Here is a 23,330-nt window from a genome sequence, read left to right as displayed (position 1 = left end):
TTATTAAATAATTTTGTTTATTATAAATATGTGATATAATTGATTCATATTATTTTTAAGTTGAATTAAAGCTAAGTTCGAATGAATATAATCGATTAATTATTTCTCTCGAGTCAAAGTCGAGCTCCGATATTTTTAATATTGACAAGATACAAAATGGAGGCTCGATATAACGAAGATTGTTCGTGATAATTAGTGATGATAACGTGATAATCAAAAAAATAACCTAAATATACTCCAAAATGGACTGTAGATTCAATATAGTGTTCTAGTGTTTATAAAAATGTTACAAAACTCTTTGAATGAGTTTTATTCAAAGTTCATTGTAATATTGGTGATTGCTTCTGTGTTGACATCTATACAAAGCTCAATAGAAGGTACATCATGTTTATATATTTCATATTTATTACTACTTTTATGTCATATCTCAATCGAAAACAATTAATAATATTTACTATTAAATTAAAAAATCTAGTTACACGATTCGTGTTCATTTAAATATTGAAATAAAATTGTTAAAAAAATTACGTAAATAAGTTGTTTATTTTTATCTTTTATCTAAATAATCAGCTGTAAAATTAACCTTTGACCTCGGAATGGTAATATTTTCGTGCCAATTTGTCTAGATTAATAATAATTCTCATCATTTAATATTTTATATCTTTAATAAAACCCTAAAAAAAATATGAAAATCTGTTTATATAATAACTTATTTTATATTTTCATAAAATTTTTCCCATTAAGTACATAACTAATAGATAACTATGGAATTGTTTTGTGATTTTGGGAAATATTTGTTTTTTAAGGACATATATTAGAATTCACAGTAGAACCATCAGATACTGTGGTAGAATCTGGACAATCAGCTGTATTAGATTGTGTAGTTAGAGCGTCTTATCATCAGAATAGCGTTCTTATTCAATGGTTAGATCAAGATGGTTCTACACTATCTTTTATTGGTGATTCTTATAGGTGAGACAATTATTTCTAGCTTGAAATGCATTTTTTCATTCTTTTATTGAAATTCTACTCATAAAACTGGTGTCTTATAGCTTAAAATTATTTGTTTATTAAGTTTCCTCGTTTATTGAACATATAAGTAATTTAACTATCGAGATCCCCTCGTTTGTTTTATTGTTGTTATTAATGTGGATTTATGAAAAGAAGGAAGGTTTGAAAAAAAAAACATTCACTAATGATGATTTTTCGATTTTCAAGTGTCACAAATACGAGGGGACGATGTAACAAAAAATTTTGATAGTAAATTGTTGTAAAGCCATATATAACTATTGGGGTCCCCTCTTTTTAGTGGTTGGAAAATCATCCGATTTAAATAATTTTTTTTAATTTCATCGTTTTTATGGTGAGTTTATGAAAAAAATATGTAGTATGAAATAACAAAAAATTAGATAGTAAATCGCTTTAGAGCCATAGAAATGTTACGTTTATCGTCGGTTATTGAACATTTAGGTAATTTAACTTGTCTTGTAGCTTCAAATTATTTGTTTAAGTTCGTCGTTTATTGAACATATACTTAGGTAATTTAACTATCGTGATCCCCTCGTTTTTTTGTCGAAAAATAATTATATTTAAATGAATTTTTTTTAAATTCTCCGTTTTTACAGTGGATTCATGGAAAAGGGAGGAAAATTTAAAAAAAAACATTGAAACATGATGATTTTTCGGTTTTCTAGCACCAATAAAACGAGGGGATGACGATAGTATGAAATAACAGAAAAATTAGATATTAAATTGTTTTCAAATCATATAAAAATCGAAAATTCTCGATTTTGATGAATTTGTATTGTTTTCTAGTACCCAAAAAAACGAGGGGACGACAATAGTATGAAATAAATGAAAAATTAAATACTTAACTGCCTTAGTGTCTTGGTTCTATAAAATCGAAAATTCTCCGATTTTAATGCATTTTTTAAATTCTTCGCTTTTTATGGTGATTTGTGGGAAAAAAGGAGATTTGAAAAAAATGATTATTTATTGATATTCTAATGTCAAAAAAACGAGGGGACGTCGATAGCTTTCAAGCCATATAAATGTTACTGAATGAATTTAATTGGGTTTAGGTCTCAACTTACCAACGGATCTTTGTACATTACTAGTGTAGTGGAAGAACAAAGATTAACGGGTACTTACCAATGCAAAGCAACGTTGCCAAATGTTGGTTCGATAGTGAGCCGAATAGCCAAATTAACTATAGCCAGTAAGTTTAACTCAACTGAAGATAATTTCGTATTATTAAACGCGTTTTTTCGTACAGATCTTGTCAGATTTCAAGAAGAACCCCGCGATTTAAGCGTATATATAAGACAACGCGCTTATTTCGCTTGCCACGTTATAGGAACCCCGCCGCCGAGAATAAAATGGCTCAAAGACGAACGGCCTCTAATAATCGACGAATTAAGAATGACAATTTTACCTTCCGGTGCCTTGGAAATCGACGAGGTCATAGAATCAGATCAAGGATCGTACCGATGTAACGCATCGGGTTTGAGCTCTTATAAATTGAGCAACAAAGCAATATTGCACATCAATAGGGACCAAGAGGAATCGTTACGCATAACTGCTCCTAATTTTATAGCTAAACCTCTACCGGGTACTTATGTCGAAGGACAAAACGTTTCTTTGGATTGTGCAGCTAACGGTTATCCTGTACCGAATATAATTTGGTTGAAAGGAGGTTATCCAATAGATATGAAGTAAATATTTTGTTTTAAAAATGTTTCTTTCTCTAATTATTTGGTTTCTAGTGATCTAGATAGTCGATTTAAGCTAGTAGGAACCACTAATTCCTTAAGGATAATCAGAATTCAAGAAGAGGATGGTGGTACTTACCAATGTCGGGCTAAAAACCAAGAAGATATAGTAGATGCTTCAGCTCTAATACAAATTCAAGTACGATTCATATTTTAATCGAAAAATGTTTTTGTTATAATTTTTTTAAAAATATTTTCAGGTGCCTCCTAGATTTTTAGTTAAACCCCAGGATAAAATTGAACATTCGACGAAAGATGTCGAATTGGAATGTGCGGTTTATGGTATACCGGATCCGGAAGTGCGGTGGTTCAAAAATGGTGAATTGGTTAAATATTCGGATTATTACAAATTAGTTGATGGGTGAGTGTTGAAATTCGTAGTTTTGAATTATTTTTGTCGAAATATTTTGGGATTTTTATCGTTTCAGGCATAATTTGAAAATAATGGGATTGATGACTTCAGATTCTGGGTTGTTTCAATGTTTTGCGACAAACGCAGCTGGGAATATACAAGCTGTTGCTAATTTGAAAGTTTTAGCTACACCAGGTACGTTTTAATTGGAATTTTGGTCAGTTTTTTGGTTTTATTTTAAAAATTTTGTTTTAAATTTGTTTTTATTGAAATTTTTTTAAAAATTGGTTGAATTTTATCACATTTTAATTGATTTATTTCGTATTCAATTTAGTTTAATAATTTTTTTCTGTTATCTTCTTCAACATGCCTCTAAGTATGTTTTAAAAGTTATTTTGACCATTTCATGGAGGTTTTATGCAAAAATATCGTTCCAATTTGTAATTATTATGAAAAACTATCCATTTTATCACAAAATAGAATTTCTTCTATTTCCTTGTTCAAAGATCCCCTAAGGACGTGTTAAAAATTATTCCTATGATTTTATGGGGGTTTTATAGAAAAAATGTTGGAATAAACTATAATTTCTTTGAAAAATGACCAATTTAATCATAAAATAGCAGAATTTCTTCATGCATAACATTTTTTTAATATCAATTTTAATGGTTTCATTGGGATTTTATGTGAAAATATTGCACTGAATTGTGATTTTGTTGTAGTTATTTCAAAATAACTGAAAGTTTTCAAATTCTAACAATTTTTTTTCTATTATCTTCTTCGAGGAATCCCTAAGTATATTTTAAAAGTGATATATATGATTCTATGGGGGTTTTATGTAAAAATATCATTTCAAATTGTGATTTCTTTGAAATAAAATAAATTCTTCTTCTTCAAAAAGCCACTTGTTGTGTTTTAAAATGAAATTTGTTGGTTTATGTAAAAATATTACACTGAGTTGTGATTTTGTTTAAAGTACCATCAATTTTATTACAAAATAACAGATTTATTTCAAATTTTAACAATTTTTTTCTATTATCTTCTCCGAAGAACCCCTAAGTATGTTTTAAAAGTGATTTATATGATTCTATGGGTGTTTTATGTAAAAATATCGTTCTAAATTGTGATTTCTTTGAAATAAGATCAATTTTATCAAAAGAAATGCTTCAAGTTTTATAAACATGGATATTCAAAACTTCAATAGAACCCTAGGTACGTTTTCAAATCAATTTTGATGGTTTCTTGGGGGTTTTATGTGAAAATATTGGGCAAAATTGTAATTATTTTGAAAAACCATCAATTTTATCACAAAACAACAAAATTTCATCAAGTTTTATCATTTTTTTTTAATTATTTTCAAAGAACTGCTACGAACGTTTTAAAATTAATTTTGATGGTTTCATGGCGATTTTATGTGAACATATCTTCCCAATTAGTTGTTTTTTCAAAAAACTAACAATTTTATCACATAAACGACAGAATTTCTTCAAGTTTTATCAAGTAATTTCTATGATTTTATAGTTTTTTTTATGGGAAAATATCGATTTAGTCGATATTTCATTCAAAACAATCATTTATATGAAAATTTTACGGAATTACTTCAATTTTGTTATTTCTTTCCTCTAATTTTTATCATTACATTTTTTAAAAAAGATTCTAAAATCACTAAATCAACAGTTCGTACAAAATTTTTTACAAACAATTTCTCAATTTATTTTTATCACTTCCATTCAATAATTTTTTTTATATAGAAATTTTATTTATTTTTTCTTTTTTTTTTCTTCCGTTCCACCTCAATCCCTCCGACATCCCGCACCATTTTGCATGTGCATGTTTAATAATAAAAAATACACAGAAAAAAAGAAATCGAAACTACACTCAAAAAAAGTGCCCCACCAACAATCGATATCGTTATTTTCGTCACTAAAATCCGACTCGGACGCCACGCTGGGCGACATAAATTTCACCCAATTAACCAAAAGTAGCAACCGAACGATATTCGATCCTCACACCGCTTTTAATTCATTAAAGAGTAGCGAATCTAACGATACTAACAATAACCTTGGAGATATACAATTTGCTTTTACTCCTCCACCCCCAAAACCCATCGCAGCCTCAACGTCAGACAGGAAATTGGAAGACGGATTACCAGGACCTCCTCAAGATCTAAGAGCACCCATCGTCAAAGCTAGATTCGTCATATTGAGTTGGAAACCACCTTTGGAGAATGGAGATAATATCATTTCGTATTCTATATATTATCGACAGAATGGCAGTGACAGGTGAGTTGTAAATCCCCATGTACATCCCACTGGTGTCCAAATTTAGAGGAACATTTTCGTTTTTTTGTTCAATTTCGGTGCAAAATTCAGAGAATTACTAAAAGAATCTTCATGTCTATTCCTTTGTTAATGTTGGACCCCAAAAAGTTGTGGAAACCTATAGAACATTCTAGTTTTTTCCCTCAAACTCTCCATTTCGCATTTTGTTCAAATTTGGTTCAAAATCATTTCGTTTTCCTTATAAAATCGACAGTATGCATGGAAAATCCTCCCTATCAATCTCTTTGTTGATGTTGGAGCCCGAAATGTTGCGAAGCCCCATGAAACAATCTTCGGTTTTGTTCCTTGAATTCTCCACTTCTAATTTCTTTTAAAATCATTTTATTTTACACATAGAATTGACAGAATTTGTGAAAAAATCTTCCTACCCATCCCATTGTTGATATTGAATCCCAAAGTGTGAAAACCCATAGAACAATCTTCGTTTTTGTTTTTCAAAATCTCTATTTCGAATCTTGTCCACATTTGCTTTGAAATCATATCATTTTTTCTAGAAAATCTACGGAATGTTTGGAAAACCCACTCTATTAATATTGAAACACAAAATGTTGTGGAAACCAATGGAACATTCTCGTTTTTTTGTTTCTTAATCTTTCTGTTCTAATTAATGCCCCAATTTGGTTCGAAATCATTTAGTTTTTCCTATAGAAACTAGAGAATGTATGGAAAACCCTCCCTATCAATCCCATTGTTGATATTGAATCCCAAAGTGTGAAAACCCATAGAACAATCTTCGTTTTTGTTTTTCAAAATCTCTATTTCGAATCTTGTCCACATTTGCTTTGAAATCATATCATTTTTTCTAGAAAATCGACGGAATGTTTGGAAAACCCACTCTATTAATATTGAAACACAAAATGTTGTGGAAACCAATGGAACATTCTCGTTTTTTTGTTTCTTAATCTTTCTGTTCTAAATAATGCCCCAATTTGGTTCGAAATCATTTAGTTTTTCCTGTAGAAACTAGAGAATGTATGGAAAACCCTCCCTATCAATCCCATTGTTGATATTGAATCCCAAAGTGTGAAAACCCATAGAACAATCTTCGTTTTTGTTTTTCAAAATCTCTATTTCGAATCTTGTCCACATTTGCTTTGAAATCATATCATTTTTTCTAGAAAATCGACGGAATGTTTGGAAAACCCACTCTATTAATATTGAAACACAAAATGTTGTGGAAACCAATGGAACATTCTCGTTTTTTTGTTTCTTAATCTTTCTGTTCTAAATAATGCCCCAATTTGGTTCGAAATCATTTAGTTTTTCCTGTAGAAACTAGAGAATGTATGGAAAACCCTCCCTATCAATCCCATTGTTGATATTGAATCCCAAAGTGTGAAAACCCATAGAACATTCTCGTTTTTTTGTTCCTCAAACTCTCCATCATTCCGTTTTTTTTTTATAAAATGGACAGAATACATAGAAAATCCTCCCTATCAATGCCATTGTTGATATGGGAGCCTAAAATGTTGTGAAAACCCATGGAACTTATTCGTTTTTTGTTCCACTAAGTCTCCATTCCGAATTTTGTTCAATTTCGCCTGATCAACTGAAAATTGCGATTATTTTAAAGGGAGAGATATCAAAATACGAACCGCTCGAAATTGGAAGAGATCAGTATAGGAGGACTCCTTCCAGGCAGAGTATACCATTTCAGGATCGTCCCCAACAACGCTCTAGGTCCTGGAGAATCTTCCGAACCACTAACTGTAACAACCCAAAATGAAGAACACGTAGCTAGCGCTCCCTTAGCCTTCAATGCTTACGCCACAAGCCCCAGAAACATCTATATAAGTTGGCAACCACCAGAAACACCCAACGGACACATCTTAAAATACACCATCTACTACATGGAGGTAAAGTATTACTCCAATCATAAAAAACGGCGTTTTTCTAAATTTTCCTCGATTTCCCCAGACCAGTTCGTCCATAGAACACAACGTCGACGTTTCGGATTCCCTAAACTACGATCTGAACGATTTGAATCCATACACGGAGTACAGCATTTGGGTGGTAGCCCAAAACGAAAACGGCGGCGGCGCCGCCACCGAAGAAAAAACCGTCAGGACTTACAGCGCCGCCCCAACCGAACCGCCTACCAACATCACCGCCGAACCATCGAGCATGGTACATAAACAAAAGAAAAAATTAATTCGCGATTTATATAAAAAAAAAAATGTTGTAGAGCATCACCGTGCGATGGGAACCGCCTCCACCTGAAGCCCAAAACGGAATAATTTTAGGTTATAAAATAAAATGGAGGCGATCGGGTAAAGGTAAGGCCCAAACTTATACGACGCAACCCAGCGAGAGGCATTACGTCATCAACGATTTGGAAAAGGGGGCGATTTACCAAATTAAGTTGTGGGCGATGAACGGGAACGGCACCGGTCCCGGTTCGGAATGGTTGGAAGTGAAAACTTTCCAAAATGACGTCGACGAAAGTCAGGTTCCTGATAAACCGGCGTATATTAAAGGTAAGAAATGATTTTTCGGGGGCTGATATAGCCTTTAACCTCTGCAGCGGTGATATAATGTATATATTTAGCGTTTAATCTAAGATATGGTGGATTTGCGTTTGTGAAAATGTAAGAGATCGTGAAAATTCTTTAAAATTAATCAAACTTTCTAGTCAAATTTTCGAAATTACAGATTTGAAATTGATTTTTTGTGCTTAGACGTTATTATAATGCACATTTTTCATTCACACTGTAATTAACATTCATGATGAAGCATCTAACCTCTGCAGCGCCTATATAATGTAAATACTCAACTTTTAACCTTAAAAAAAAGACAAAATGGCGGAAATGCTCCGGTGTAATTGTAAGGAGACATTAATAAAGGAATTTTTAGTGTTTAGCCTATTTTTTGGATGGATTACAAATCACACTGAAATTTTCGAAATTGAGGTCTTAAGTTTGGATGCTGGGTTAAGACGTCTAAGGTTTAGTATTTTTATAACCTTTTTTTCTCATTAATCAAATTTAATAGTGAAATTTTCGAAATTGAGACCTTCAATTTAATTTTTTGGGTTTAGATGTCATTATAATGCACTTTTTGACGTTTCTCTATTTTCCAAAGACTCTATCGGTAACACTCACTTTCACGATAAGGCATCTAACCTCTGCAGCGGCGATAATATGTAAACACTCGATATTTAATCTAAAATTGATACAAAATATTGAATATGCTTCGGTGAAGATGCAAGGAGACAAAAAAATTGAGATTTAGTGTTTTTATAGCCTTTTTTTCTAATTGATCAAAATTAATAGTGACATTTTCGAAATTGACGTCTTCAATTCAATTTTTTGGGTTCAGATGACATTATAATGCACTTTTAGATGTTTCTCTAGATTCCAAAGACTCTATCGGTAACACTAACATCCTCTGTAGCGGCGATGCAATGTAAGCACTCAATATTTAACCTCAAATTTATTCAAAATGGCGGATTTTCGTCGGTTAAAGACATAAAAAATAGAAAGAACTGAAAGAAATATTCGAATAAAAATACCAAAAATAGAGGGAAATAGAAGATTTAAAGAGTAATAAACTATAATTACACAACTGTTCTCCAAGTTCTGGTACCAAATATATAACCTAACCTAAAATTGTACCACATAACTTCTAAAAAACGACGAATGCAACGTTTTCTGAATGTTTCCCTCATAATTACCCATAATTTAAACCGAAATCGACATAAAGAAGGATTCGAGTTGTAGGAAAAGTTGAATTTTGTTAATTTTATTAAAGTAATCAACTTCTACAGCGGCATAACCTCGAAAATGATCAATATTAAGCTTTTCTCTACGTACCAAGAAATATTTTTATGTACCGGTTAATATTATACAGTAGCACGTACAAACTATCCCTTATACTCGTTTTTTTTTTCTACTTTCAGTACGTCCTACATTCGATAAAGTCTTCGTGATGTGGTCCCCCCCTCTAAATCAAAAAATCAGGGTGCGGAATTACATTCTCGGTTGGGGTAAAGGGATACCCGACATGTACTCCGTCAAATTGGACGAAAGGAATAGGACTTACGTCGTAGATCGATTAGGTAAGTTGATAATCGATTGAAATTTACGGTTAAAAACTCATCGATTGTGTCATTTAGAACCGAATTCCGAATACGTTTTGAGCTTGAGCGCTAGTAACGACGTAGGAGCGGGAGCTCCGATTTATACGCAGGTCCGGACGCAAGACGAACCGCCACCGGAACCGACTTTGACGCTTTTCCCTCCGATGGGATTGAAAGCGCAAGTGCTGAGTACGACGTCGGTAGTTCTCTATTGGACCGATCCGACTTTAAAACAGAGTCAAGTAAGAAAAAAAATCGATCGACGACGAATTCTTTTGGATTTATCGATTGTTTTTTTCAGTACGTCAGGGACAACAGGTATTATATAGTGAAAATAACCGACGATAAAATGAGAAAACCTCGTTATATGAACGTCACCGATTTAAACGCGATGGTGGACGAACTGAAGCCAAATACTTTTTACGAATTTTCGGTTAAACTCGTCAAAGGTGAGTACCACGATCTGTATATCAAATTTCATCGACAATTTCCTTATTTGGTTACCATACGACGCGCCTCGTATATATAAACTTTGCGAATTTAGTGGTTACTTTACTTTTCCAATAGGCTTACGAACCCAATAATTGGATTGAGGGTTAAATGATTTGTTGAAGCCCAATAATTGAGCTATTGATTAATGAAGAATTTGCTGGAGCCCAATCATTGGATTATTAACTATAAAATTTACTCGAACCCAATAACTGAAATATTGGATATGGAAAACTGTATTAGAGCCCAATAATTGTTTCCTGAATTATATAGAAATTTGTTAGTGCCCAATGTTTGATTTCTGGATTGTAAGGGAGCCCAATAAAGGCGTTCTGGATCACATAGGCATTTGTTAACGCCCAATAGTTGTGTTTAGAATTTATTAATTGAATCTTGAATTACATCGATACCAAATAGTCATGTTCTGGTTAAATATAGTTACGTAGGAGCCCTATAATAACAATTACAGATGTATAAGAATTCATTGGAACCCAATAATTACATTTCTGTTAGAATGAGGATTTTTTGGAACCCAATAATCGCATTTTTAGTTGATTGAAGATTCTGAGAACCCAATAAATGAACTATTTGTTGCTTTATGTTTCTTTAGAACCCAATTATTGCGATCTCAATAATTATGATACCAGCTGAATGGGATTCGTTGTAGCCCAATAATTGTGTTTCAAGTTCATTGAGGAATTCAATGAATCACAAGAATTTTTCCTGTATAATAAGACTTCAAAGGATCACATTATTATCGTTTTTAGTTAGGTAGATTGATTTTGGAACCCAATAAATGCTTTACTGGTTTAATGGGTTCTGTGGAAGCCCAATAATCACGATTCCTATTGCGTGGGATTCGTTTTAGCCCAATATTATGTTACCATATGAATAGGGAGTTTTTGAGAACCAATAAACGCCTTTCTGGTTGAAGAGGGGTTCGTTGAGGCCCAATAATTGATTTTATAGTTATATGATAGATTTGTGAGCGCACTAAATAGTTTTTTGTGGATTAGGAATTTATTGGAGCTCTATATTATCACATCTACATTATCTCTTAAATAGGGAATTTGTGAAGCCCAAGAATTGCGTTTCTAGTTAAGTGGGGGATTCTTAAAGTCCAATGATTTGGTTCTCGGTTGAATAACGATTTATTGTTAAGTTCAATAATTGCGTATATTGTTAAGTAGAAGCTCGTTGGAGCCTAATAATTGCGTTTTTTGAAAAGGATTCGTTGCAGCCCATTAATACCATTAACAATTGAATTTCAGATTTTTCATATCCAATAATTAGGTTTTTGGCTGAATAGGGATTTGATGAAACCCAATAACTGCCTTTTTGGTTGAGTTGGAGCTCGTTGGAGCCCAATAATGCCATTAAAAATTAAATTGTGGATTATCGAGATCCAATAATTAGGTTTTTGGTAGAATAGGTATTCGCTGAAACCCAATAATTGCGTTTCTCGTTGAATAACGACACGTTATAACCTAATAATTGTGTTTCTTGTTAAATGGGATTCGTAGAGGCCCATTAATTGCGTTCTATATTCCACGGGGACTTGTCAAAGCCTAATAATTGAGTTTAAGGATTATTGTAGGGGGACGGGGTTGGTTGCAGCCAATATTCGCGTTATTGCTTACAAGAAATGATTTTGGAGTTCAATGATTGTTTCGCTTATTGTTATATATGTAAAGAATCGTTTTAGAGCATTGTTGTGTCATCTCCTCGGTATATATAAACATTTTAGGTCGAAAAGAGAGTTCTTGGAGTATGGTAGCCCACAACAGAACTTGGGAATTACCGTTAAACGTATCTCCAAGAGAGTTGGATGCCCATTTTAAAGACGAAGACTCTCATTTGGTGGAACTATCGTGGCAGCCTCCTAAGACTTACACGGGTCGCATAACCGGCTACGTTATTTTATATACGGATAATAAAAGTTTATCGGATCCGGAATGGAACGCTTCCGCCGTCAAGGGTGACGTCCATTCGAGCATCATTTACAATTTGAAACCGTTCACTCAGTATTATTTTAAGGTGCAGGCGAGGAATAGTCGGGGGTACGGACCCTTTTCGTCGGTGGTTACTTTCAGGACGGGACAAAGTAAGTGCGAATGGATGATTTCAAAATATTCGGGATATTTCCATTAAATTTTATCGACATTTTTAGTTATATTGGTTTGAATTCAGTTAATTTCAAATTTTTTACAATTTTCAGCTATTGCCAATCAATTTTACTAACTTTAAGTTAATTTCTATAATTTTTATGGAATTTAGTTATTTACTATAGATCTCATTAAGATTTTTAGTTATATTTTTGCTAATTTCGGTTTTTTTTCCAATTTCAGCTATTACCATTTAATTTTATCATTATGCTCAGTTTTATTTTAGATTCTTCATGTTTTATCGACTTTTTTAATTATATTTGCTCGAATTTAGTTAATTTCAATTTCTCTACATTACACATTATTTTTTTTTTATGGAATTTAGTTATTTATTATGGATTTCTTTAACATTTTTAGTTATATTTTAGCTAAATCCTAAAACTAAAAATAGTTTTTTTACCAATTCCAATTTCCAAATAATTTTATCGACATTTTTAGTTATCGACCTTCAATTTTCAACCAATTTCAGTTAATTTCAATTCTATCAACATTCTGAGTTAATTTTTGTTGTATTCTATCAAATTCAGCTATGCACTATAGGTTTTACAACATTTTTAGTTAAATAGTTTCACTTTTTTACCTATTCTAGCTATTTCTAATTAATTTTATCAATAGTTATGGTTATTTTTAGTTTTTTCTTCATGTTCTATGAAATGTAACAATTTTCGTTGAGGTTTATTACATTTTTAGTTATATTTGCCCAATTTTGGTTTAATCAATTTTTGTTGCTTTCAATGAATTGTATCAATATTTGGAGTTAATTCATGTATAGAGCCGCCAATTCCACTTTTCAAGTGCTTCCCTTCCAATTTTCTTTATTTTCTATGAAATTTAGTCATTTTCCATGAGATTGATCAAATTTTTAGTTATAATTGCTCAATTTCAGTTAATCTTAATCAATTTTTGTTGCTTTCACTTAATTGTATCAATATTTGCAGTTAATTCGTTTATAGAGTCAGGGCTTTAGCTATTAATTTTCATCGATTTCAGCCAATTCCACTGCTTTTCCGCCAATTTTTTTTATTTTCTATGAAATTTATAAAATTTTTAGTTATAATTGCTCGATATTAATTAATCTAAATCAATTTTTGTTGCTTCCAATCAATTTTTTCAGTTAAACTAGTTTATATCATACTTTAAGCTATTTAACAGCTATTAATTTTCAATTATTCTAAATTATTTTAGCTAATTTTTCTTTTTTGCTCTAATTTATTTATTTTCGTTCGATTTCAATTAACCTCAACTATTTTCAGCTATTATTCCCCCTACTTTTTTTGCTAATTTTAAATTGATTAGAAATTTACATTTTTATTTAGTTATTATTTTATTTTATTATTTTTTTTATAATTTTTTGTAATCAGGTGTTGCCACACACTCTCCGATTCAGGGCCAACAACTAGGTAATTATTTTATTTTTCTTTCGTTCCCCTTTTACGATTCATCGTCGTCCATCGACTTTCGTCAATTCAATTTTATCCAAAAATTTCAGATTCCGGCGGAGTTTTTTCCAACGAGGTTCTTTTGTACACGACCATAGCCGGTTGTCTGTTAGCAGTCGGTACCATAGCCGGCGTCGTCGCATTTTTCTGCTGCCGTCGAACCGACCCCAACGCGACCCCCGACAGAACGAAAAAAGTAAATATTCCTCATTGGTTGACCAAAATTTCGATCGTTTCCAATTTTATTTTGCTTCGTAATTCGTTTCAGGGTTACCAAAAGGGATCGAAAAACACCCAAAACATACCTCCGGATCTTTGGATCCATCACGATCAGATGGAATTGAAAGCGATGGAGAAACGTCATTCGCACAACGACGGCGCCAGTAGTAGCGCAGGCGCCGTGACTCTACCTCGAAGTATAGGCGGTAACGAATACGAACCACACGAACCTGTCAATACGAATTCGTTGGATAAAGGCACTTACGTTCCTAATTACGTCGGTAGGTCATCAAAATTTCTTTTTTTCTTATTTTGCTGTTATCCATTGGATTATACGGATTTGGAACTGTGTTATTTAGCGAAACTTACGATCTAGATAATGTGGCACAACAGTCACTTTTTGTTTGAAGAAATTAATTTGTTTCCGATCTCTCACTTCATTCGAGAAATTCAATAAAACCTCGGAATGTATTCTAAATCGTCCTCTATCTGTCTACACTTTAAACCAAAGTAAATTTTAGTAAATTTGTGGTGATTTTATTCTTTACATTCGCTGGTAAGTTCTTCAAATATCTCTTTAACTTTGCCTTTTTATTATATTGCTCACAAAATTCCAGTTATCTCTATGTATATATCGTTTCAAGCAAATTTTGTTGTCAGTTTCCGTGTAAATTCCGTGTATTTTCTATTCATTTCGAAAACAGAAAGAATAATCCCTTTTTATTCAAATCTGTTCTATCTACTCTTTCCTAGTTTAGTAATTTCCATCTGTGTTTCCGTTTCCTTCATCATTTTATTTTTTTTTTCCCGCAACTGCCAGGCTGGGAACTCAACAAAGGATTAAGCCGATACACCACAAAAAAATTAACCAAACAACTCCAACGTCTGGGTATCTTACAGTCCTCAAATGGATTCCCAGATATTAGAGTAGTATTCGTTAATTTTTTTGTGGTGTAACTTTTAACCTGGCAACTGCGGGAAAAAGGAAGGAACGAGTAGATAGAACAAATTTGAATAAAAAGGAGCTTATGCTCTAACATATAAAAAACTGAATTTATATTTTTTTAGAATGTAACTAAACAAGAATCTGTTCTATCATCGTTCTATTTCTTAAAAAAAATAGAAAATACAAATTTACACGAAAGATATTATACAAAATTTGCTTTAAAAAAAGGAAATCCATAAAACTGGGATTTTGTGAGCAATATAATATAAAAAGAAAAACATATCAGCGAATATAGAATAAAATCACCACAAATTTACTAAAATTAACTTTGATTTAAAGTGTAGATAGATAGAGGACGATTTAGAATGCATTCCAATGTATTATTGAATTTCTCGAATCAAGTCGGAGGTCGATAACAAATTAATTTCTTCAAAAATTTGAATGCCAGAATAAATAAATCAGAAGTGTTTACTGTGCCACAAGATGTTTCCAGCCAAATTCAGAGCGTTTTCGTAGTGGTAATATGATAAAATTAAACACCAAAGTGTACTAACTCTAATATATAACGATCTTTCGAATATTTACGTATTCGTAATCTGGGAAATAATTGGTTAAGATTTGTGGTGGTTTCAATTTCAATCCATCAATATTTGAAATCTATGAATTTAATGTTTTTACAATTTTAAACCACCGCAATCTTAACTAATTATTTCCCAAACGATGAATACATAAGTATTCAAAAGCTCGGAATATATTAGAGTTAGTACAATTTGGTGTTTAATTTCGCCACATTCCCACTACGAAAACGCTTACATAATTTTGATTCAAGGACATTTTAAATCGTTTCTGTCAAAGTGACACGTCATTTTTACAGATTTGGGATCGTAAATGACAAATTTCTGGTTTTTGTTGAGGTTTTTTTCTCTCGTTGCACAATTTTATTTAAAAAAAATGCAAATTGGAACTAATAATCTTGTTAATGAGCATTTGATTATGTTTATATGACATTTTATATTGTTTCTGTCAAAATGACAGTTTATTTTGACCGATTTGTACTCGTAATTATTAGTAGTACACAAATTCATCAAAATATAAAAACTGGAACAAAATTTCCCGTCGAAGTGACAGCTTATGTTTACAGATTCATACTCATTTTATACAAATTATCTTTTGTAGTTACACAAATTCATTAAAAAATAGAAACTTGAACCAAATTTTACTTCTACTCCCGCATAATTTTGATTCGGGGACATTTTGTATCGTTTCCGTCAAATTGGCAGCTAATTTTTACAGATTTTTACTCGTAATTAATAGGAATTGCTGATTTTTCACCATTTTTTTCAAATTTTCTTTTGTAGTTACACAAATTCATTTATAATTACAAATTATAACAATATATCGTACGATTTGGGTTATTTGACATTTTGTATCGTTTCTATCAAAGCAACAGCTAATTTTATAGATTTGTGCTGTTGCTGTACTGTTACAAGTAAATCAAATCTTCATCGAAATATAAAAACTGGAACAACCCTTCAAATTTTCCGACATAATTTTGATTCAATGCTTTTTGTATAGTTTCTGTCTAAATGATAACATATTTTCACAGATTTAGTCTTGTCAATTTTGACAAATTTCTTTCTCGAGCTTTTGTTCAGTTTTTCCTTTATTGCTGTATGGTTTCGTTGAAAAATGAAAAACATCCAGTTTTAATAAGTTTCCCTCAATTTTCCTTCTATAATAATTTTTTTTGCTGGAAACTGATACATTTTTCGAACTTGCCGAATAATAAACCCTTTCTACAGAGAAAAAATTTCGATTTTGTTCGCATTTTGATTTTGATTCAGTGACATTTTATTTCACTTTTTGTCAAAATGGCATAATTTCACTATTTCATATGAATACGATACATTAGACACACAATCATTCACGCTTCAATTTCTTTTTAAGTTTCTCATACTAATTTTTTTTGTTTTGATCATTTTTATAAAATGCATGTTTTATTTCCATTTTACTTCAACCATGACGTACACAATTCATCATTACATTCAAATAAAGCCGACGACGTACACAGAAATTCATTGAGAAAGAAACCGATCGCATTTCCAGTGGATAACAAACCGTCTCCAAGAGAACGTGAGTAATAACTTTCTCAACACATTCTTCCACATCATTTTTATGCTTAAAGAGTGACTCAAAATTGTATCTAATTTACCAACAAAATATATAAATAAAAAAATAATTAGATAAACTTCCATTTGTTGATAATAGAGGGACTATAATTGACAGGTTGACACATGACTAATTTCTGATTAGATATCTTGTATTTTGAAAATAACGAATTTTTTGATTGAATAACTACCTTTCAAAAGAAAATAATGACAATTGGGCATCATAGAGAGACTACTATTTCGAAATTGACGATATAATAATTTTTGTGATGCCCAATGCAAATATTAATTTAAACACTAACTTTAGAGAGAAAATAATTACTATTGGGTAGCGTAGAGGGGCTACAACACTAAAGACAGATTACTATGTCGTATTTAGATATATACTACCTCGTATACTAATTTTTGTGATGCTGAAAGCAAAATTTGGTTTGAAAACTTTAGTTTAGAGAAATAATCTTAGAGGGACTACAATGGACAGGTGACACTAAAGACAGACTACTACTTATTAATTGGTAATATACTACCTCGCAATACTAATTTTTATGGTGCCCAAAGCAAATATTGGTTTAAACACTATCTTTAGAGAGAAAATAATGACTATTGGGCATTGTAGAGAGACTACAACTGACAGATGACACCAAAAGCATACTATCACTTATTAATTGGCAATATACTACCTAGTATACTAATTGTTATGATGCTCAAAACAAACTTTGGTTTGAAAACTAAGTGTACAGAGAAAATTATAACATTTGGGCATCTTAGAGGGGCAAGAAAATCATAAAAACTACATAATAATGTATTTTGAAAGTAACGATTTTTTTTGTTAAAAAACTAACTAAAGAAGAAATGATGACAATTGGGCATCATAGAGGAACTAATAATGACGTGTGTCCATTATTATATTAAAAAGAACTAATTGTTTTTGATAACTTTGTGCTATTTCTGTTTCAATTCCGAATCGAATATTCTAGATACTTCTAGATCAAGTTCGGTGTTGTCGTCTATATTAAGAACTGAAAATATCAGCACCATTTCTAACGGTTTAAACTGAGCATTTATTTACAGCTATCGCTACTCCAATAAACACAGCCACTCTTAGCCAATCTAGTACGGATTCTACGCCGTCCAGTAGACAACCGTACGGTCGATCTCAGTATTCTCTACCTTCCAGAACCCAGGTGCCTTTCGATTCGACCATACCGCACAGTCAAGCGACTGAAAATGTTTATATATCACACCCTGTAGCTCACGGCGGTCACGAAACCGTCAATCCCCTCAGTTCAGGGTATATCGGGTAAGTACAGTGATATCCGAAAGATAATTCTTAAGTTTCGTCTTCGAAATCGAAATTTTTGTTTCAATTTACAGCCATCCCCAGCCTACTCCGACCGGCGGCGGTTTCGGTACGCCTCCGGCGACCGGTTGGTCAGTAGTAGATGGAACGAAAAGACTGCAGGCCCAAGGCCACCCGCTCAAAAGCTTCACCGTACCGGCACCGCCTCCCATATCAGCTCCCGGTACACCCCAACCGAAACACATCGGTATTTTTATCGATTTGCGTTTTTAAATATTTTTTCTAAAATCTTTTCACTTTCAGTTACGGTTCGTCCAACGACTTCGCCTTACAAAAAAGTTTTGCCGAGCGGTAGTCCGCCGACTAATACTTCGGGCGTTACCCCCACGTCTAGGATAAACCCGTCGAATCCTCCGCCTCATACAGCCGACGAAGTACAACGTTTGCAACCATCTCATTCGACCGAGGAACTTAATCAAGAGATGGCGAACCTCGAAGGACTCATGTTGACCTTAAACGCCATTACGGCCAACGAATTCGAATGTTGAGAGGGTCGAATTCGCGATAAATGTCAAATTTTGACAGGATTATTCAATGATGTGACTTCAAGGACTGCTACTTTTTTTATTGTCTAAGTAAAAGGGATTAAGACTTAGAAACATTGAAAACCATTTTTTTTAAACCATAAATCCCGTTTTTTGGTCATAAAAACAAACCTTTTTTCGGACTAGAAAAACAAGGAAAACTATTTTTGACCTTGAAAACCATTTTCTTGGATTATAGAAACATTAAAACCCGTTTTTTGGACCATAAATCCCATTTTTTATAATAAAACCCTTTTTGACCACAAAAACCATTTTTTGGAACAAAACCATTGAAAACTTTTAATAATGATTAAAATCGATTTGACGTTAGCCCCTTTGACACTTTCTCGACCAAAGTAGCACTTCTTGTAACAGTAATGGACTAAATTTGAATCAAATCTCGAACTTTCATGGAAAAGGAATGATATACAGATTGTCCTGAATTAGAAACAACATTTCTTCACCCCTAATGATTTATCATCACGAATTCGGGACTTGAACGAGTTTTTGGTAGCTAATTTTTCATATATATATATATATATATATATATATATATATATATATATATATATATATATATATATATATATATATATATATTCTACCGTTTTTTTAAATATTTAAATAGTCGATAAAATTTTTAAGACTGATTTTTTGCAAGAAATATTTTGGTTTTTATATTTTTTTTTCCTTCTAAGGTGTTAATTATTTCATTAATCGAAGAATTGTCTTATGAAAGAAAATAATGATACTAGGGAATCATATTCATCGTATCAGATCAGTATCATTAATGAAACAATTAATTTTCACAACTATTTTTTTTCCCTTTTTCGATTCCTATTTTCCAAATGCTCAATTTTTTGTACTCACTCGTTGCAATAGCAATTTTTCTACATGTATTTGTATATTTTAAGAAAAAAATACAATTCCGCATTTTCTAAAACTATTTTATATAGTAGTTCGTTTGTACCCTTATTAAAACAATCTTTACAAGTAGTTTCTTCGTACCTATGTTAAGATCAGCTTATTGGTACTGAAATCGTTCTTTTTTACGCGGTAGCTCATTTGTACCAATTTGGAAACAATATTTTGCATTTTTACCCATATTTAAATGGTTTCTTTTTGTATGGTAATTCCTTCATACCCATTTTTTAGGTAATTTGTACTCATCATTAAAACAATATTTTTATAGGTAGTTCCTTTGTATCTCTATTACCAATTTATACAATAGCTGTTTGGCAGCCATATTTTTTACGCGGTAGATTATTTGTAACTATATTAAAGTAATTATACAAGATAAATTATTTGTACCGGTGTTAAAATTACCTATTTTGAAGTAGTTCATCGGTAGCTGCTATAAAAAGTTCCTTTTACAATATGGTTCATTTATACCAACATTGAAATTATTCATTTTATACGGTAGTTCATTTGTACCTATATTAAAACGACCTTAAACCTAACAACTCATTTAAACCTGTTTTAAAACTACCATTTTACGCAGTAGTTCATTTGTACCTACATAAAAACCTTTTTTTATCATATATTTCTACTTACATATAAACGAACGCTATTATACCGTTATTCATATATTAAAAACGCTATAGTTCGTTTGTACCTATATCAAAACGGCATTTTTATACCGTAATTCATTTGTATCTACAAATAAATTAACATTTTTATGCAGTAGTTTATTTGTATCGAACAGTATCTAATTGAACAGACCTAATCGATTAGCCTAGGCAATGTGATATTGTCCTTAACGTGAATTTGTTATTAAATTTTTTCTATTGTATACAGGTTGTCCTATAGTTCTGGTCTACGCGTTAATAAAATTATTAGAACTATAAGACGTCTAGTATAAAGGATGTCTCGATAAGGAAAACAGTCTTTTTATTTGTTTATCGATATAGATACAATAAATAGATATATATACAGATTGTCCTCTAACGGGACGCTATAGTTAATTATAGGTAATTGGTTGAAATTTCTAATATTCGGTTACCTCAGTGTCCATATTTTAATCTTGCCTTTATTGTTGTCGGTGATATTTAGTTTTATGTGTATATAACAATTTTTGGTTCCATTAACCAATTTTTTTTGAAAATTATATGCCACATGTTTGCGATAATTTATTGAAAAATTAATTTATTCGAATCTGTGGATGATGCGGTTTTCTAAATATTTAGGAAACGTCTATTTGTACATATATTGATTAATTTTTAAAAAAATAATATGTATATAGTAAAAAATATTTTGTATTATTGTATAATCGGTTATTTTATGCACATATAGAATATTTTTGCTACGGTAGTACAAAATAAAAAGCTAACCGTTAATAAAAAAATATATATCAACAGTATTTTGAATATGTTTGGTGAAATTAAAGGATAATCTAGGTTTTTATATAATTTTAATAAAAATCGACCGCTTTCGGGTCCTTTTTATTATAAAACGTTCTTGCTGTCTATAAACTCTTTTTATACCTTAACCTCGTTTCCTAACATCTTTTTTTAATTAAAATAACTTTTTTAACTCGTTTTCAATTTATTCGTGTTGTATGTAGTCATAGAATCCCTTTTTGTGATATTCAATCTTTTCTAGAGACTCTTTTGTAACTGCCCTTGCTTATTAGATTCCTTATTGTAACTTTCGCTTACCAGTCTCTGATGTCCCTGCTTCCTAGACTTTTTTTTGTAACTAATCTTGTTCATTAAAATCTTTTTGTAACTACTCTTGCTTATTAGGCTCTTAGTTCAGCTGTCCTTGCATTGTAGACGTTTTACCTGGAACTACTTTTACTTAAAAGACTTTTTTGTAACTGCCTCGCTTCCCGCTCTAGTTTTCTGTTACTGCGCTTGCTTACTAAGCTCTTTTTCTTTCATTATTATCGCTTCCTAGATTCGTTTTTGGTAGCTACTTTTACTTAGAAGACTTTTTTGTGACTGTCCTCACTTCCTACACTCTTTTTCTGTTACTGTACTTGCTTACTAAGCTCTTTTATTATTATCCTAGATTCGTTTTCTGTAACAACTCTTACTTACAATACCTTTTTGTATTTGTCCTAGTATCCTACACTCTTTTTCTGTTAGTGCATTTGCTTCCTAAGATTTTTTTAATTGTCTTGCTTCCCAGACTCTTTCTTTGTAACTATACTTGCTCTCCAGATTCTTTTTTATGTCTCTACTCACTTTTGAGATTATTTTTAAGAAATTTCGCTCTAGAACTTTTGTTTTGCTTCCTAGAATATTTTTCTGTAACTACCCTTGCTTATTATATTCTCTTTGTAACTATGCTTGCTTGCACCTTTCTTTTGGTACTATGCTTGCTGCCTAGTTTATTTTTTTAACTTTCTTTGCTTCCTATCTTTTGTGTAACTTTCTAAAATCTTCTTTTGTCATTTCACGGGCTTTCCAGATTCTTTTTTTGTAACTTCCCGTGCTTCCCACCTTTTGTGTAACTTTCCTTCCTCATACCCTGTTTTATCATAAAAAATCTCTAGATTGCCTTTTAATTCCAAATAAATCGTTTCAATAGATTTGTTTTAGTCCAGTTTTACTTCTTTTTTCTTTATATTTATTGTTTGTATGTGAATTTTAATAATTATGTGATGTGCGTGATATTTGATTTAGAAAAATTCGAATGGCAGAATGTGTAAGCCTTAAAAATATATTTATATTAAGGATATTTTATGAGAAAAATTTTTTCACTGTATGTAGTAATTTTTAAGTGTCGCCTAAAATAAATCAAATTTTATTTAACCTGAAGTTTTATATGAAATCTACACATTCCTCAATATGTGCAGACCAAATAAGGTCTAGTATCATCACTCCATTGAAATTTTCTAATTTATGTACATTAATACACCTTCAAGTGAAATTAAATGACATAGGGATGAAATTTGTTGACTCCTAGTAACTTTTCAAATGAAATTCTTTTATTATGAGGATTTTTTTACTATTAGTGACTTTTATGTGAAATTTATTAACTTTTAATGTCATTCAGGTGAAATTATTTGACTTTTAATGGCTTTCAAGTGCAATTTGTTGACTTATCAGGGCCTTTCCATTGAAATTGGTTGTCTATTAGTGTCTTTTTAGATGAAATTTATTGACTTTTAGATCTTTCTAGTGAAATTCATTGACTTTTATGTGAAATTCGTTGAATCTAGGTAACTTGGATAAAACTCTTTAAATTTAAACGACTTTTAGGTGAAATTTGTTGACTCCTGGTGTCTCTCAAATGAAATTTTTTTATTGTAAGTAATCTTTTTAGCATTAGTGACTTGCATGTGAAATTCATTGATTTTTAGTGCCTTTCAGGTTTAATTATTTGACTTTCAAGTGCAATTTGTTGACTTATTTGTCTTTCCATTAAAATGTGCTCGAATTTAAATGACTTGTAAGTGAATTTGTTGACTCTTAGTGTCTTTTAAGTGAAATTTATTGAGTTTTAGTGTTCTTCAGGGAAATTCTTCGACTCT

General features: G+C 31.5%; 1 protein-coding gene across 5 annotated transcripts; it reads left to right on the top strand.

The window, feature by feature from the left end:
• Positions 1-114: 114 nt before the first annotated feature.
• Positions 115-22,608, top strand: LOC130447876 (neogenin). Of its 5 annotated transcripts, none has more exons than XM_056784941.1 (22): positions 115-377; positions 807-972; positions 2,082-2,218; positions 2,276-2,714; positions 2,766-2,910; positions 2,972-3,132; positions 3,200-3,318; positions 5,234-5,402; positions 7,036-7,318; positions 7,380-7,589; positions 7,648-7,939; positions 9,361-9,519; positions 9,577-9,782; positions 9,842-9,989; positions 11,777-12,133; positions 13,556-13,594; positions 13,684-13,829; positions 13,902-14,133; positions 16,854-16,931; positions 18,038-18,266; positions 18,341-18,513; positions 18,570-22,608. In XM_056784941.1, exons 1-22 carry the CDS (start codon positions 284-286, stop codon positions 18,812-18,814), a joined length of 4,227 nt encoding a protein of 1,408 aa, XP_056640919.1. In that variant the 5' UTR covers positions 115-283; the 3' UTR covers positions 18,815-22,608. The 5 variants fall into 5 exon arrangements, with proteins under 5 accessions (XP_056640919.1, XP_056640896.1, XP_056640925.1 ...); XM_056784918.1 differs by having other exon boundaries at positions 4,976-5,402; XM_056784947.1 differs by lacking the exon at positions 13,556-13,594.
• The last annotated feature ends 722 nt before the right edge of the window (positions 22,609-23,330 follow it).

This window comes from Diorhabda sublineata, chromosome 1, assembly GCF_026230105.1.
Source record: "Diorhabda sublineata isolate icDioSubl1.1 chromosome 1, icDioSubl1.1, whole genome shotgun sequence".
NCBI lineage: Eukaryota > Metazoa > Arthropoda > Insecta > Coleoptera > Chrysomelidae > Diorhabda > Diorhabda sublineata.
Note: the sequence above shows the minus strand (reverse complement) of the source record. Positions and strands in the feature narration are given on the sequence as shown.

Bases quoted from the DNA above. Each gene is read 5' to 3' on its own strand.
- LOC130447876 (XM_056784918.1), top strand. From the start codon at position 284: ATGTTACAAAACTCTTTGAATGAGTTTTATTCAAAGTTCATTGTAATA. The intron at 12,134-13,555 runs GTAAGTGCGAAT...TTTTGTAATCAG, and splicing joins TACTTTCAGGACGGGACAAA to GTGTTGCCACACACTCTCCG. The intron at 16,932-18,037 runs GTGAGTAATAAC...ATTTATTTACAG, and splicing joins CAAACCGTCTCCAAGAGAAC to CTATCGCTACTCCAATAAAC.